The sequence below is a fragment of the Gaeumannomyces tritici genome, assembly GCF_000145635.1.
Source record: "Gaeumannomyces tritici R3-111a-1 unplaced genomic scaffold supercont2.7, whole genome shotgun sequence".
NCBI classification, from domain to species: Eukaryota; Fungi; Ascomycota; class Sordariomycetes; order Magnaporthales; family Magnaporthaceae; genus Gaeumannomyces; species Gaeumannomyces tritici.
Window position 1 is genome coordinate 326,200 of NW_008804551.1, and position 12,440 is coordinate 338,639.

The 12,440-nt window shown below is 58.1% G+C and overlaps 5 protein-coding genes across 5 annotated transcripts; 1 reads left to right on the top strand and 4 right to left on the bottom strand.

The window, feature by feature from the left end:
- Nucleotides 1-1,794: 1,794 nt before the first annotated feature.
- On the bottom strand, nucleotides 1,795-2,428 carry GGTG_11452 (hypothetical protein; the record flags this gene model as incomplete). The annotated part of the gene is made up of 2 exons (XM_009229342.1): nucleotides 1,795-2,052; nucleotides 2,277-2,428. The coding sequence occupies 2 exons, from the start codon at nucleotides 2,426-2,428 to the stop codon at nucleotides 1,860-1,862; spliced, it is 345 nt and encodes a 114-aa protein (XP_009227606.1). The 3' UTR covers nucleotides 1,795-1,859.
- Nucleotides 2,429-3,628: 1,200 nt separating this feature from the next.
- GGTG_11453 (hypothetical protein) lies at nucleotides 3,629-4,372 on the bottom strand. The gene is made up of 2 exons (XM_009229343.1): nucleotides 4,184-4,372; nucleotides 3,629-4,077 (listed from the first exon to the last, which is right to left on the bottom strand). Exons 1-2 carry the CDS (start codon nucleotides 4,255-4,257, stop codon nucleotides 3,873-3,875), a joined length of 279 nt encoding a protein of 92 aa, XP_009227607.1. The 5' UTR covers nucleotides 4,258-4,372; the 3' UTR covers nucleotides 3,629-3,872.
- Nucleotides 4,373-5,935: 1,563 nt separating this feature from the next.
- GGTG_11454 (1-phosphatidylinositol-4,5-bisphosphate phosphodiesterase 1) lies at nucleotides 5,936-8,147 on the top strand (the record flags this gene model as incomplete). The annotated part of the gene is made up of 2 exons (XM_009229344.1): nucleotides 5,936-6,470; nucleotides 6,538-8,147. 2 exons carry the CDS (start codon nucleotides 5,936-5,938, stop codon nucleotides 8,145-8,147), a joined length of 2,145 nt encoding a protein of 714 aa, XP_009227608.1.
- A 235-nt stretch (nucleotides 8,148-8,382) lies between these two features.
- On the bottom strand, nucleotides 8,383-11,126 carry GGTG_11455 (hypothetical protein). Its single transcript, XM_009229345.1, has 3 exons — nucleotides 10,470-11,126; nucleotides 9,763-10,410; nucleotides 8,383-9,623 (listed from the first exon to the last, which is right to left on the bottom strand). The coding sequence occupies exons 1-3, from the start codon at nucleotides 10,824-10,826 to the stop codon at nucleotides 8,541-8,543; spliced, it is 2,088 nt and encodes a 695-aa protein (XP_009227609.1). The 5' UTR covers nucleotides 10,827-11,126; the 3' UTR covers nucleotides 8,383-8,540.
- A 390-nt stretch (nucleotides 11,127-11,516) lies between these two features.
- Nucleotides 11,517-11,866, bottom strand: GGTG_11456 (hypothetical protein; the record flags this gene model as incomplete). Its single annotated transcript, XM_009229346.1, has 2 exons — nucleotides 11,619-11,866; nucleotides 11,517-11,553 (listed from the first exon to the last, which is right to left on the bottom strand). Exons 1-2 carry the CDS (start codon nucleotides 11,834-11,836, stop codon nucleotides 11,517-11,519), a joined length of 255 nt encoding a protein of 84 aa, XP_009227610.1. The 5' UTR covers nucleotides 11,837-11,866.
- Between the last annotated feature and the right edge of the window lie 574 nt (nucleotides 11,867-12,440).

The window sequence follows — 12,440 nt, forward strand, 5'->3', positions numbered from 1 at the left end:
CCACTGGTCAGAGGGCATTCACTGTAAAACTTGGAAGGTACGCCTCACTGCATGCAGTTTTCGTGCGGGCTCCTGGGTACCTTCCCCCGTCAGGGGTGGGCCAGGGGTCAGGGGTCGAGCTTGAATGACACTGAGTTGCGAGTTAGGGATTTTTGGCTTGTCTGTGCTGCTGGACAGGCCCAGGCAAGCCAGGATAGCGTGCTAGCATGGCCCCGGCACCGCCAGCGCCTGCACAGTACCTCAAACTAAGCAGCTTCGCAGTGGCCCTGACGATCCAGCAGCCAAGAGGCCACAGACAGCTCCGTCAACGAGACTTCCAGATGAACATTGTTTTGATTTTCCGTGCTTCAATCTTTTTGACTCTCCCGTCGTGTTTGATCCCTGTGGCCTGGCCTTCCACTCATAGGCCCGAAAGGCCAGTCAGGCGTGCGGAGTGGCCCGCAAGCCCGCGTCTAGACACCCCCAAGCCGCCCCCTCCTCGGCGACTCGGGACGAGCCATCCATGCGGCAGCAGTGCTGCATGCATACAGTCCCGGGCACGCAGCAACACAAAGAGGGGAAGAAGGACCAAGAACGAGGGATAGAGGGGGTTTCCCATTGACGAGGGGGAAGGGCCGATAACTTGGCGGACACGGCACCATGGACAATGGACGCGATCCGACGGACATAGCACACGGCAGACATGCAAGCTGCGCTCACTTGGACCGTTGGACCAGCAAACACGAAGAATGGAGACGGAGCGGGCGTTGGATGCGCGGCACATGCTGCTGCACTCGGCAAACAAACAAAAAAAAAAAGAAAAGAAAAAAAGAAAAAAGAAAAGAAAAGAAGAAAAAAGAAAGAAAGATGTAGCAAGCCTGGGGACGGGCTGGGGATGGGGGATGACACGGCCGCTGGGGGGTGGTTTGTCACAGTGTCTGACCCGTCATTAATCGGCGCTGCTATTGATTTAGAGATTTCTGCGTTGCTTGATTAGTGTTGCAGCCCGCGACGCCACAATTTTGTCAAATGTGGGGACCCCGTCAGCCTGTCGCGATCAAGCCTGGGGGCCGCCAAAGGTCAAGGCCAAAAAAAGAATTCCCAGAGCGGGCGCAACTGACAAACCCTGCCGGCTGAAGTCAGGGAAGGGAAGAAGGGGTCGGTGAAGAAAAGGGCTGCGTTTCAGAACCGGTATTCACGCGAGTAATTGAGCGGTGCAGGTTCTGCCTGCCGCTGTGCAACTGCAACGTCCGCAAGAGAGAGGGCAGAAAGAAAGCAAAAAGAAAAGACGGGACACAGACATTGAACCAAACAATCGGCAATGTCAACCTTGAACCATCCCCTAATCGAGATCTGGCCTCCCTTGCTGGCGTAGCATTGGTCCAAATCTTCGCCCACAGTGGACGCACCGGAAGCGCCCAATCGAGTATCGCGGCCTTTTGGAAACAGGGAAAAGCTCCAGCAGACCAACCACCAGTACCAGATTATCACAGATTGAAAAGCAGTCCTTTTTTCGATCCGGATATCGGCCAACTTAAGCGTTGCACCCGGGCCTCACCCCACTTTGGAATGGATGCCGCGCCTTGATTTTCGATTGAGGAGGTTGGCAGGAGCCGCAACCTGCGTGGCGTGCTGTTGCTTGTCTTGTCTCTCTCTCCCCGCAGTCGAGGACGTCATCCGGTGCTCCTCCCATCTCGTGATCCTGGTTTCAGCGCCTTGTCGCCCAGGGACCTCTAATACGGACGCGATCCCATCATTGGAGGAGCCAGCGCCACACGCACGGTTGAGGCTATCCGAAGGATTCCCAACTGGGGGTTTTTTTTTTTCACCTTCTGGCCGTGTGTGGTCATCTCTCTTCAAACCTGCCTTCATGTTCTTGATCAGGCCACAATGTAAGCGAGATGTGCAGAAAACACTGGACTGCCGTCTCCTGCGCCCTGTAGCAGTCCAGAAACAGGACGGTACGAGCCCACCTCCTGGGCCGTTCCCGTGCCTTGTTTTTCGATATTGCGAGCCATGTCGTGTTCCCGTTCTCCCCACGTCTCGACGACGTCGTCGCCGTCGGCTCCCCGGCTACCGTAGGAGGAAAATGTCCGAAGGGATGGGGGTCCCCTTGTTCCCACCGGTTGGTCCACAAATTAACATGATCACTCCCAGGACAGACAGGCTCGCCGACTCGCTTGTCTTGCCCATCACGACCGGTCTGAAGTGACAGAAAACTATGAGAGAGATGACGCCGATCGCCTCCAACAAGAAACTTACTCGGGAACGTCCCGGTACCAAGCCACCAGACTAACAAGGCAAGGTCTGGAGCAAAGGAGGCTTCCGTGGGTGGAATAAGCCGGCGCAATTTTACTAGCCCCTCTCCTCCGGGAGAGGACCTTAATTCTCCGAGCCTACCGTGTTGTAACGATGCGGCCACGCCGATGGCAGTTTTGCAAATCGCCATGGGATGGATGAGACGGGGGGAGATGGGATGAGACGGGGGGATGGGATGGAGACTTCCAATCTCGAGCGCCTGTGACCCCCGGCCTTCCCTTTTCTTTTCCGTCCTTCTCTCACCCTCTCTCCCTCCGTCTGGACTTTTCAGCCAATTGCGTTCCGCTAGTTACCGTTCGAGACAGCCTTCTATCGAAACGGCATCTAGAAACACTCGCCAGGGGCCCCGTCCAGGAGAGAGCCGTGGCCCACGCGGTGGCGTCATCGGCGGTCCCTGGGCGGGCCAGGCCGCTACCCAACGAGACTATGAGGTTGTGTGTGTGTGTGTGTGTGTGTGTGTGTGTGTGTGTGTGTGTGTGTGTGTGCGTGTGTGTCGCTGCAGGTCACATGCGCAGGCGGGCGGGCAGGTCACATGCGCAGGCGGGCGGGCTCGTGGGGAGATGCGTCCGTCGTAATTACCTGCGTCCCGTGTTATACCTCTACTTTTTACCCGCAGCCGCCCTACCCGTGGCAAGCAGGCAGACATAGAGAGACGGCCGCTTTTGTCGGGCGAGGGAAATCCGGTGTGGTTCCGCTCGAGGCACGAGGCGTTACGGATGCCCTGCAGCCGCCAAGGGCCGATTGATGCGCAAATGATCCCCTCCATCTTACTACCCGGCACTATGCAGATGGGAGGTGGTGACTGCCGTATCTAGTCGCCGTTGGATCTCGGTATATCCTCGCTCGAACACACATCATACGCACAGGTGTTCGCCACCTCCTTTCGTAGTGTTGCTGTGGTCGTATCGGCCCTTCCATGTGCATGCGTTTCAAGCGCTGCTGTCAAGCCTCGTCCGAACGAAACGGACTCAGCGGTTCAAGAGGCGCACCATCGCAGCCCGCATGGTCTGCCCTTGGGAAAACCATGTGTTTGTCAGTTACCACAAAGCCGAGGCCCATTCGTCTGGATGGCGGCTTTGACTCGAGGTCTCGCCCTCAACCGGGTGGCATCACTTTCTCTTTTCCCATGTTCCGGATCAGCCCGGTTGCGGACAGCGGGTGGCTGGAATGGACAAGGCAATCATAGAAGCCGCGGATTTCCCGACAGGATCTCCGTCTTCAGTCTATGCCAGGTCCGAGACCGGGAGAGGCGAAACGAAACAAAAAGAATACTCTATGTGAGCCCGTCTGGCCAGCCCGACACGATGGCGGATGGCTGACCATGGACAGGGGAGACCAAGTAACAGGAAAGGGGGTTGGTTTGGGTTGGCGTGACCCGGTGACCCAGATGAAGTTGATCTTATAACTACCGTGGGGCCCAGGCGTGAAGCCGTTCCCTCGTCGAAGTTGGGATGAAGTCCGGACGGGTTGGAACCGCCTCGGATATAGGCGGGCACGTGGGATACCTATCACGGCTCCACGAGACCTGCCGTGTCCAGACCTGCTCCAGACCTAGCACAAAGCTACCGGATTCCTCATTTCTCGCCAATAACGTACGTGCAGCCCCCGTCTCCGATCCAGACCTCGTGGACGCGCCCGGCATCAACGTCGATACGAGACCCTACCCCGAACGTCTCCTTCTCTGGCGCGTCATCCCCGGGGTACATGATGGTGAGCTGGCCTTTGAGAATGAGGTGGGTGGTGAGGCCGTTGTGGGTGTGCGGGCTGTAGTAGGCATTTCTAGATGCGGCGCGCTGGGTGAGACGTGTGATATGAAGATCTTCGTCCAGTGAGCTCTTGGGAAGGGGCGGCAGGGAGACTGGACCAACTGGGCTAGTCAACGTACGGTCCGTCGGCCCAGGTAAAGACGTGGGAGAACCCCCACGACCTGACCTCTTCCTCTTTCTCTCGACGAGCCATTTAGGTTTGTTGTTGTTGAGGCTTGGTTGGGCCTGGTTGGTAACACCAGCCGAGCATAGCTGGGTTGAGCGCACGGGCCGTTCGTGGCTGACGAACGGTGTTGTGATTCAATACGGGATGTGGGGAGGTGGGTGGCGGCTGGCTGAGTGGAGCACCCATCGTGGAGGACACGGCCAACTCCTACAGAGTCGAGGCGAGCAGCATAATGCCCAATTCCTCGCATTATTTCACGCCTGCTCAACTCGCGACCTCTGCCTTGGATAAGCCGGGCTGTCGCCCTGGTCAGAGCCGCAATCAAACGTGGAGACGCGTGCATCCTGGCGGGGATCCCCGTCCTTAGCTACAGTAGCCGCCGGCCCGCCCTGGCCGACTTACTCGGCCGGACCAGCCCGCTGGGGAGGAAGCGACGAGAGCCCGGGCGTTGTTGGTCAGTTAATCAATCATCAATGGATCAATCATCAATGGATCAATCATCGGGCAATCAATGCAGCTGGGCTCCGCCTCACCCAGCTGTGGGGCCCTGTCAGACGCGCGGGTGGCCTATGCTAGGGAAGGGGGAGGACAAGAGGAGGAGTCGGAGTCGGAGTCGGGCTGCGGGCCAGGCGCTGATTCGGCCGTGGTGGTACGAGTCCCGGGCCTAGCTCCCATTGAGATTAGCAGCCCGACCAGCGAAGCCCCGTCTAGGTCGAAACCAGGATAGGGAGGCGTGGGCGGCGGTGCTCGCATTGTTGGCGACACAAGCACTCTCAAACGCCAGCAAACAAGGGCCAATCCGACGCGTTGGCTCCCTCGGCCACTCGTGGTGGGCCAGCGTGCCAGCGCGCCAGCCAGCCCTGCGAGAAGCGGTGCACCGCCCCAATGCCGGTGCCAGCCCATACTCTCCATCTCCAGCCCGCGGGCGGCAGACGTGGTAGCATCTCTTTCCTGGTTGCCTGCGCTTTTGGTGAGGCTGCGGCTTGGCCTGTCTGACTGCGTGGAGCTGCGGCTGAACGCCCAGAGCGACTGAAGGAACTCTGCCAGGGGCCGCTGTTGGCCGCTTGCTGACGCGCTCGCACGCCCTGTGGTTTTTCCTTTGCTCTTTTTACCAGGAACCCGGCCTTCTTTTACGATCCGCTCAACCCGCGCCTTCGTTTTGACGTCTTCCCTTCCCTTTTCCGCCTTTTCTCTCGCTGCTCCATCCTCGTCGCAGCCTGTGATGGTTCCGAGAGTCGACGCCGAGGAGCTCACTTGAGAGCACGCGGGGACTCGCACGACATTGAATCCCCCGCTCGACTCGACTGCCCCCCTGCGCGCGAGACGCCTAGCTACCCACCGCAGCCGGAGCGAGCTGCCGCCCCGCCTGTCTTCAGCTGTGGTCGTCATCGCTCCACCATGTGCTTCGCCGTGAGTCGAGTCCTGTCGAGCCTCGTCCCTGAGTCTCACCCTTTATTTCATTGTAGTCGTCAGGTGTCATTGCCAGAGCAGCATCAGCGAATGCCCGCCGTCGGCCACGAGTAAATAGCAGGGAGAAGGCGTCGGCCTGTTTAGAGACCAAAGCCGTTGGAGAGACGGAGCAAACGAGAATCCGTAGGCTAATATTCGGCCTCGGCACACTTCCCAGATCCCCCAAAAAGTGCGTGAGTGGAGGAAGAAGGGTAGGAGGACCAACAAGTCCGCCAGGCCCTCCCTCCTCAGCAGGATGTCGACTTTTGGGAGTAAGCACAAGCACGGCCTGAACGGCGGCGCGATAAAACACATGATTGACATGTCGACAATCATCTCGCCCACCCAAGGCGGCTTCCACAAGCACAGCGATCCGGACCACATCGACAGCGCCGTCGAGCCCACCATGACCGTCTGCGCCGCCTTCCAGTCTCACATCGTGCGCATACACAAGGACTTGTGCGCACCCGGCCAGTCGTTGCTGTCCAAGGACCGCTTCGCCGACTTTCTCGTCCAGGTCCAGGGGGAGACCATGGTGCACCCTCTCGACAGAGAGACGTACACTTTCCAGCAGTTCTTCGAGGTGTGGTGGTACCAGTACCGTCTCGGCCCGCTGCGCAAGGTCATTCCAGACCCCGAGGACCAGTGCAAGCCCATCAGCCACTACTTCATCAACAGCAGCCACAACACATACCTCCTGGGGAACCAGCTGACGTCGGACAGCTCGGTGGAAGCGTACTCGACGGCATGTATATCCTATATCCGAGAGCCTGCATGCTCCATTTCCCCAGGTTCGGTGCCCAGACTAACTAGTCATGCCTTCCCGTAAGACCCTGGAACACGGATGTCGCTGTATAGAAATAGACGTCTGGAACAACCCGAGTGTGAGCCCCAGCCGGTCCCGATCGCCGCACCCGGAAACGCAGCGGCACCGGTCGACCTCGTCTGTCGCATCTGCCATCGAGGAGGTCACAAGCATGCTTTTGGGCAAATCCATTTCCCACCACCGGACAATGAGCGGAGGGGCAAATAACTTGGCCGTCCCCTCGCCCTCGCCGGGGGGTAGCCAGGCGGCGCTGAACAGTGACGTCGGCCCCGCACCGGTCTCGGGGACCGGCGGTGCGCTGTCCGAGGAAGAGACACGGCTGACCAGGGCGCGGTCCCAGTCGCAAACGAATCCATCGGCGGAGCCGGTCGTGATGCACGCGCACACGTATATGCAGCGCGACTACACGCTGCAGAGCAGATACGTCGGCTTTCGCGACGTGTGTCGCGCCATCGGCAAGTCCGCCTTCGCCACCAACCACCTGCCCATCATCATCAGCCTCGAGGTACACGCCGACTGTCAACAGCAGGACGTCATGGTGAAGATCATGCGCGAGGAATGGGGCGAGCGCCTGTTGGACGAACAGTTCATCGGCTGCGACCCGCGCCTGCGCCTGCCTCGACTGGACGAGCTGAAAGACAAGATACTGATCAAGGCCAAGAAGGCCTCGGTCCTCGACGACCACAACGGAACGGCCGACTCGTTGGGGATTCCACTGCAGAAGCTGAAAAAGGAAGAGCAGAAGAGTCTGGGGCTGTCGCCGGGCTGCGCCGCCGCCTCCAGCTCCGACGACGAGGGGACCGCCGCCGCCTCGGGAACCGCCACCTCGGGCGCCACAGGGAACAGGCCTCTGATTTCCAAGAACCTGAGCAGGCTGGCGGTGTACACGCACAGCAAGCACTTTCACGGCTTCAACGACCGTGTATGCAAGACGCCTTCGCACATATTTAGCCTGCAGGAGAACAGGATCCGCGACCTGGACGCCAAGGCGATAGCGGCGCACAACCGGCAGTACCTCATGCGCGCGTACCCGGACCCCGTCGCGCGCGTCGACAGCGGCAACATGGACCCGGCGGCCTGCTGGCGGAAGGGCGTGCAGATGGTGGCTATGAACTGGCAGACGCTCGACAGCAACATGATGCTCAACCACGCCATGTTTGCCGGCACCGAGGGCTGGGTCCTGAAGCCGCCGGCCCTGCGCGGCGGCGACGGCACCATGGACGAGAAGGAGCTGGTGACCATCATGCAGCTCAAGGTCACAGTCTTCGCCGGCCAAAACATACCGCCCATCAAGGGCAAGACCGAGACCTCGTTCGACGCGCACGTCAAGGTCGCCCTCCACGTCGAGGGCCGGTCCGACCCGCTCAAGGACGACCTCAAGACCAAGGGCACCAGCCACCCGGACTGGGGGCCCGAGGGCGACTCGGTCGTGTTCAAGGACGTGGCCAACGTGGCCCAGGAGCTCAGCTTCCTGCGCTTCAGGATCGAGGACGACAGCACCCTCTCGTCGTGGGCCTGCTACCGCCTCGACCGTCTCCTGCCGGGATACAGATTCCTCGACCTGCTCGGCCCCACCGGCAAGCGCACCGAGGGCAGGCTTCTCGTCAAGATTGAGAAGACGCTCCGCCCGAGTGCGACTTAGGCCGGCTTCATGTTTTCTTTTCACTCATGTTTTTTTTTATATTTTTTTTTATATTTTTTTTTTATGCTCTGGATGTTGTTATTGTTGGCAGGTCAATATACCCCCTTGGATTTCTTTTGTTCATCCTTTTGCTCATATACCAATATGATGCGACGTGCGGTGTTATGTTGGGATACGAAAGGGCGGCAGGCTGATGAGCATCGCCGCAATGTAATCTCTTTTGGCCAGATTGAAATATGAATAGTCTCGTCTGGAGCAGATCTTGGGCTGGCGCATCGGCATCTCGGTCCGGTTCCAACCTGGAACCTTTTCTGTAGCTTACTTGGAAGGTGTGCTATAGCTTACTTCCCGTGCCTCCCTAGATAACTATATTGTCAGGTGGAGGAAAAATATTTATCCTCTCGGAGTGTATAGCCCGAGAACCTTGACCCACGCCAAGCTGCTGTACCTCTGTAGTTTCTCATCACTAGCAGACCTGGGGTCTGGAGGGATTGCGAATCCCAGGAAAGACTCACCCGTCCTCAAACTCCGCCGTGAGTGGTCAATAACTGTCAAGCGATTCCCAGCTTCCGGCATCAGGTCCAAGAACACCAGGTGCGGTCCCTGAAGCGTGGCGACTTTGACAGGGACCAGGCCGCATGCCATCAAAGTCCGAAGCTCTGGTTGGACATCGATAGAAAAGCCGGTCTCAGCAGCGCTCTTGAACGGCCTGTTAAACGGTCCGCGGGTCACCAGCTTATTCTGGGTCTGCGTGGACAACAAAAACATGATGATGTCCTGGGCGTCCATGCTGGTGATGCCGAACGGGTCAACGCCAGCGATTCGATCCCCGACCAGGAAGCCAATCGTCATGCCTCCAGCAACGAGGACGAAGCACAGGAAGACTGTGGTCCAGACATAGACGGGACACTTGACAATGACGGCCGTTTCTTCAATGACCCACGTCGAGGACGCGTCTCTGATCGCTTCTAGGTTCTCTGTAGCGTCTCGAATGGTCTGCTTCACAGCTTCCTCGCCGGCGGAACGGGAGGAGCGGAAGTCGTTGGCACTAGATCGAAGGAGGGCGTGGAGTCGGTTTTGTGCGAGAAGAGAGCGCGACAAAGGCACCGCGTCCGGCTCGTTTTGTTCCCCTGCTCGCAAAGGCGACTTTGACATCCGCAAGGGGTCACCCGAGTCTTCCGACTCGGTCCTGGGGTGCTGGCCCGACTGAAGGCTGATCAGCGCCGTGAAGTCAAGCGCAGGTGGGCTCAGCTCGCCAAAGGCGTTGAGCGCGCTCATTTCCTGCAGGAGCATCCTGAACTGGCGTCCCAGGGCCGGCTGAGCGAGCGCGAGCGGGGCGAGCACCGTCACAAGCCCGGCAGCATCCGTGATCGCCACCTCGTGCCTCTCGACCTCGATCCCATGCCTGGCGTCCAGCTCGCCCTCCTTGCCCCATCTCTCCACACAGACGCCTAGCCTCGCCTCGCCCAGCGGGTGCTTCACCGTCTCAGCAAGCTGGGGGTGCTGCTGCTGCTGCTGCTGCACTGTCTTCCCCCAGCTCGGCCCCCACGCCGATCGCGAGCTCTATGGCCTCCTTCGTCAACACCAAGCCCAGCCGTTCGCTCGCGCCGCCCACATTGCCCTGGAGGTCCTGCTGCACCAGAGTCGGCACGGCATTGGCGCCCGCGCGGAACACCAGGACCGAGACGTCGAGCTCTGCCTCATGCAAATGCAGTGGTTGTTGTTGTTGGTGGCGGCGGCCGCCGCGCCCCCCGCTGAGCTCGGTCAGAATCTGCGCCAGACAGTCTTGTAGCCAGCGGCCGACGACGGAGTTTTCAACGCTGTACCGCGACGCCACCGTGTCGTTGTCGCCGACCGGCGGGAACCGCCACTCCACCTCAGCCGCTGTCGCCTCATTTAGGTCGTGGCCGTAAGAAGACCCCTCTAGCCTCAGCCTGAAGCCGTTCCGGCGCAGGCACGACTCGACATTGCCCGGGAGGTCGATGGCGACAATCTTGAGCTTGGTCGAGAGCTCGGCCAGTACTGCCAGCACGGCGGCCCGCCAGTAGGAGCTGTTGATGCAGTGCGTGGCGACACGGGCCATGACGGCAGTCAGGTGGTCGACAAAAGCATAGTGCTGTCGGAGATTGCTGACCTGCCCGATACCGTCATTTGCTGCCGGCGGGGTTGGAGCCTCTGGTGTTGGCAGCGACGCTATGTCGATGGCGACCGTTTTTCTTTTGGGCCGTGGTTTGGGCGGTTCCTGTCCTGTGGTATCTTCTACCTGAGCAATATGTGATATCAGTCAACAATGTCCCTAACTCCAGGCTGGGATGGACTTGCCTCTGGATCTATCCTAGTTCCATAGTCCTCCTCCGAATGCATCAACGCGGATTGTTCTGGCTTGACCATCTCCGGCTGAGTGTCGACAGCATCGGAAATAATTGGCTGAGCAGGCGTCTCCTTGTGACACCCTCTCCTGTCCATCACCCTTACTTGAACGTTCACAGCATCTCTCATTACATCATCTCGTGCTCGCGAGGCTTCCCAGCCTGGCACAGCGTTATATGTAATGTGATCTGGTCCCCCAGTCCAGCCCGGGAGGCCATACGAGCCGCGCGAACGGTTCTGCAACATGATGTAGCTCCGCGACGACCGATTTCGTTCATAACACTGCTTGTGGTAATTGTGCAAGACCATTTGATCGTCCAGAATGCATATTTGCAACCAAGGTTGATCGTATCCGCAGCTCCGACCGCCTGTTGGAGGCTAGGGCAGTGTTGTGTGTGAAATACTATGCCTGATACAGGCCCTCGCGCTGCCTTAGTAAGCCGCCGCGCTTCTAGTTCCCACAAGCTGTTTCTCTTCTCTCTCCCAACACCGTAGAATGACAAGTCGCCGAACCGGGGCTTGCTGGAGATCCCCTCTCTGGTGCTATCAGTATCCTCGTGACCGGCACCTGGCTCGTCAACACCCTCGAGTTCCGTCAAGGCAAACCGCTTAATTCTGTCGATGAATATGCTGAGGTAAGGGTCGTCATCGTGGCCCGGATCGTCTTTAGTTTCTTGCCTGGAACTTGTCGCCTCCCTCGTTTCTGCCGTTGACGAGAGGGGATAAACCCGCGGCGCCGTGATGGAGAGGAGGTCACTTGACAGGCCTAGCCTGTGCGAACAGATCAACCGTGAGTGCCTTGGCTAGATCGCTCTTCGAGTATCAAGACTGCATCTGACAAAACAGTTCTCAGGATTTTATAACCTACTATATTTTTATCCCGGTGTTCTATTCCTGCTAACAGGCGGCATTTCCGATCCGGACTCGTTATTCAGGCAGCTATCAATGACCAACATTGCTCTTGGAGCCCAAGACTAATGTCATTAGGGTTATATGACATTATTTCGTCCCTGTCGGCTGTGTCCGGTTGGAGCAGCTAGGATAAATTTACAGTACTCGTTTCCATAATCTAAACATTATTGTGCGTACATTGGCACTCACACGGACTGCTCCTCCGCGTGGACGTGGTCGTCTATACATAGAGCGGGCGTCACCACTGGCAACGGCGAATCGTCATTGCGGCTCCGGGCCCGCCATCCTTGGGTTCGCGCGCGTCCGAATCGGCCTGCGTCTGGTGGCGGCTCGCCGGCCGCAATTTGGTGTCCGGCACTGCTGCGCTGGCTGGACAAAGAGAGAATCCACTTGATTCCAGGAGTCATTGTTGTTGCAGCTGCTTACCAACTATCCCTGTGATTGTCGCTGTCCTCTGCGGAACCCACCACGGTCTGGACAAAAAAGTCCGGACCGCAATTTTTTTCTCCACCTAAACTCTACCTCTCCCAACACAATTGCACCAGCACCAAAGCCAAACAACATGCCCGCGCCGCATTCTACACCTAAAAAAAACACGCGTTCAAGGGATTTGTGATTATCTTAATGCAAAAAGCATTACTTATAGCTACAATAACGTTTTTCGCTTTTTATAAATGCAAAGGGTAAAATAATTGCAGATTGAATGGGCTCCTTTTTTTGTGGTGGTGGGGAAAAAATTTGCGGTCCGGACTTTTTTGTCCAGGCCGTGCCCACTTACACGGCCGTTGGCGAGGGGGCACGGCATGTCACTTGGTTGGCTGGCTTGGGCAGGGGCGTGATTGTGCCTTGTCCCTCACGGCCCACCATCTTCTTGCTTTTTTTATTTTTTGTTTTTATTTTTGCTTTTCTTTTTCCTTTTTGCCCCTCTCTTGGACAGCAGCAACTTCGGCACTTTGCCTAGCCGCATTCGCTTATTCTTGCGCACTTGGTATCTCATTTCCGTCACTGTCG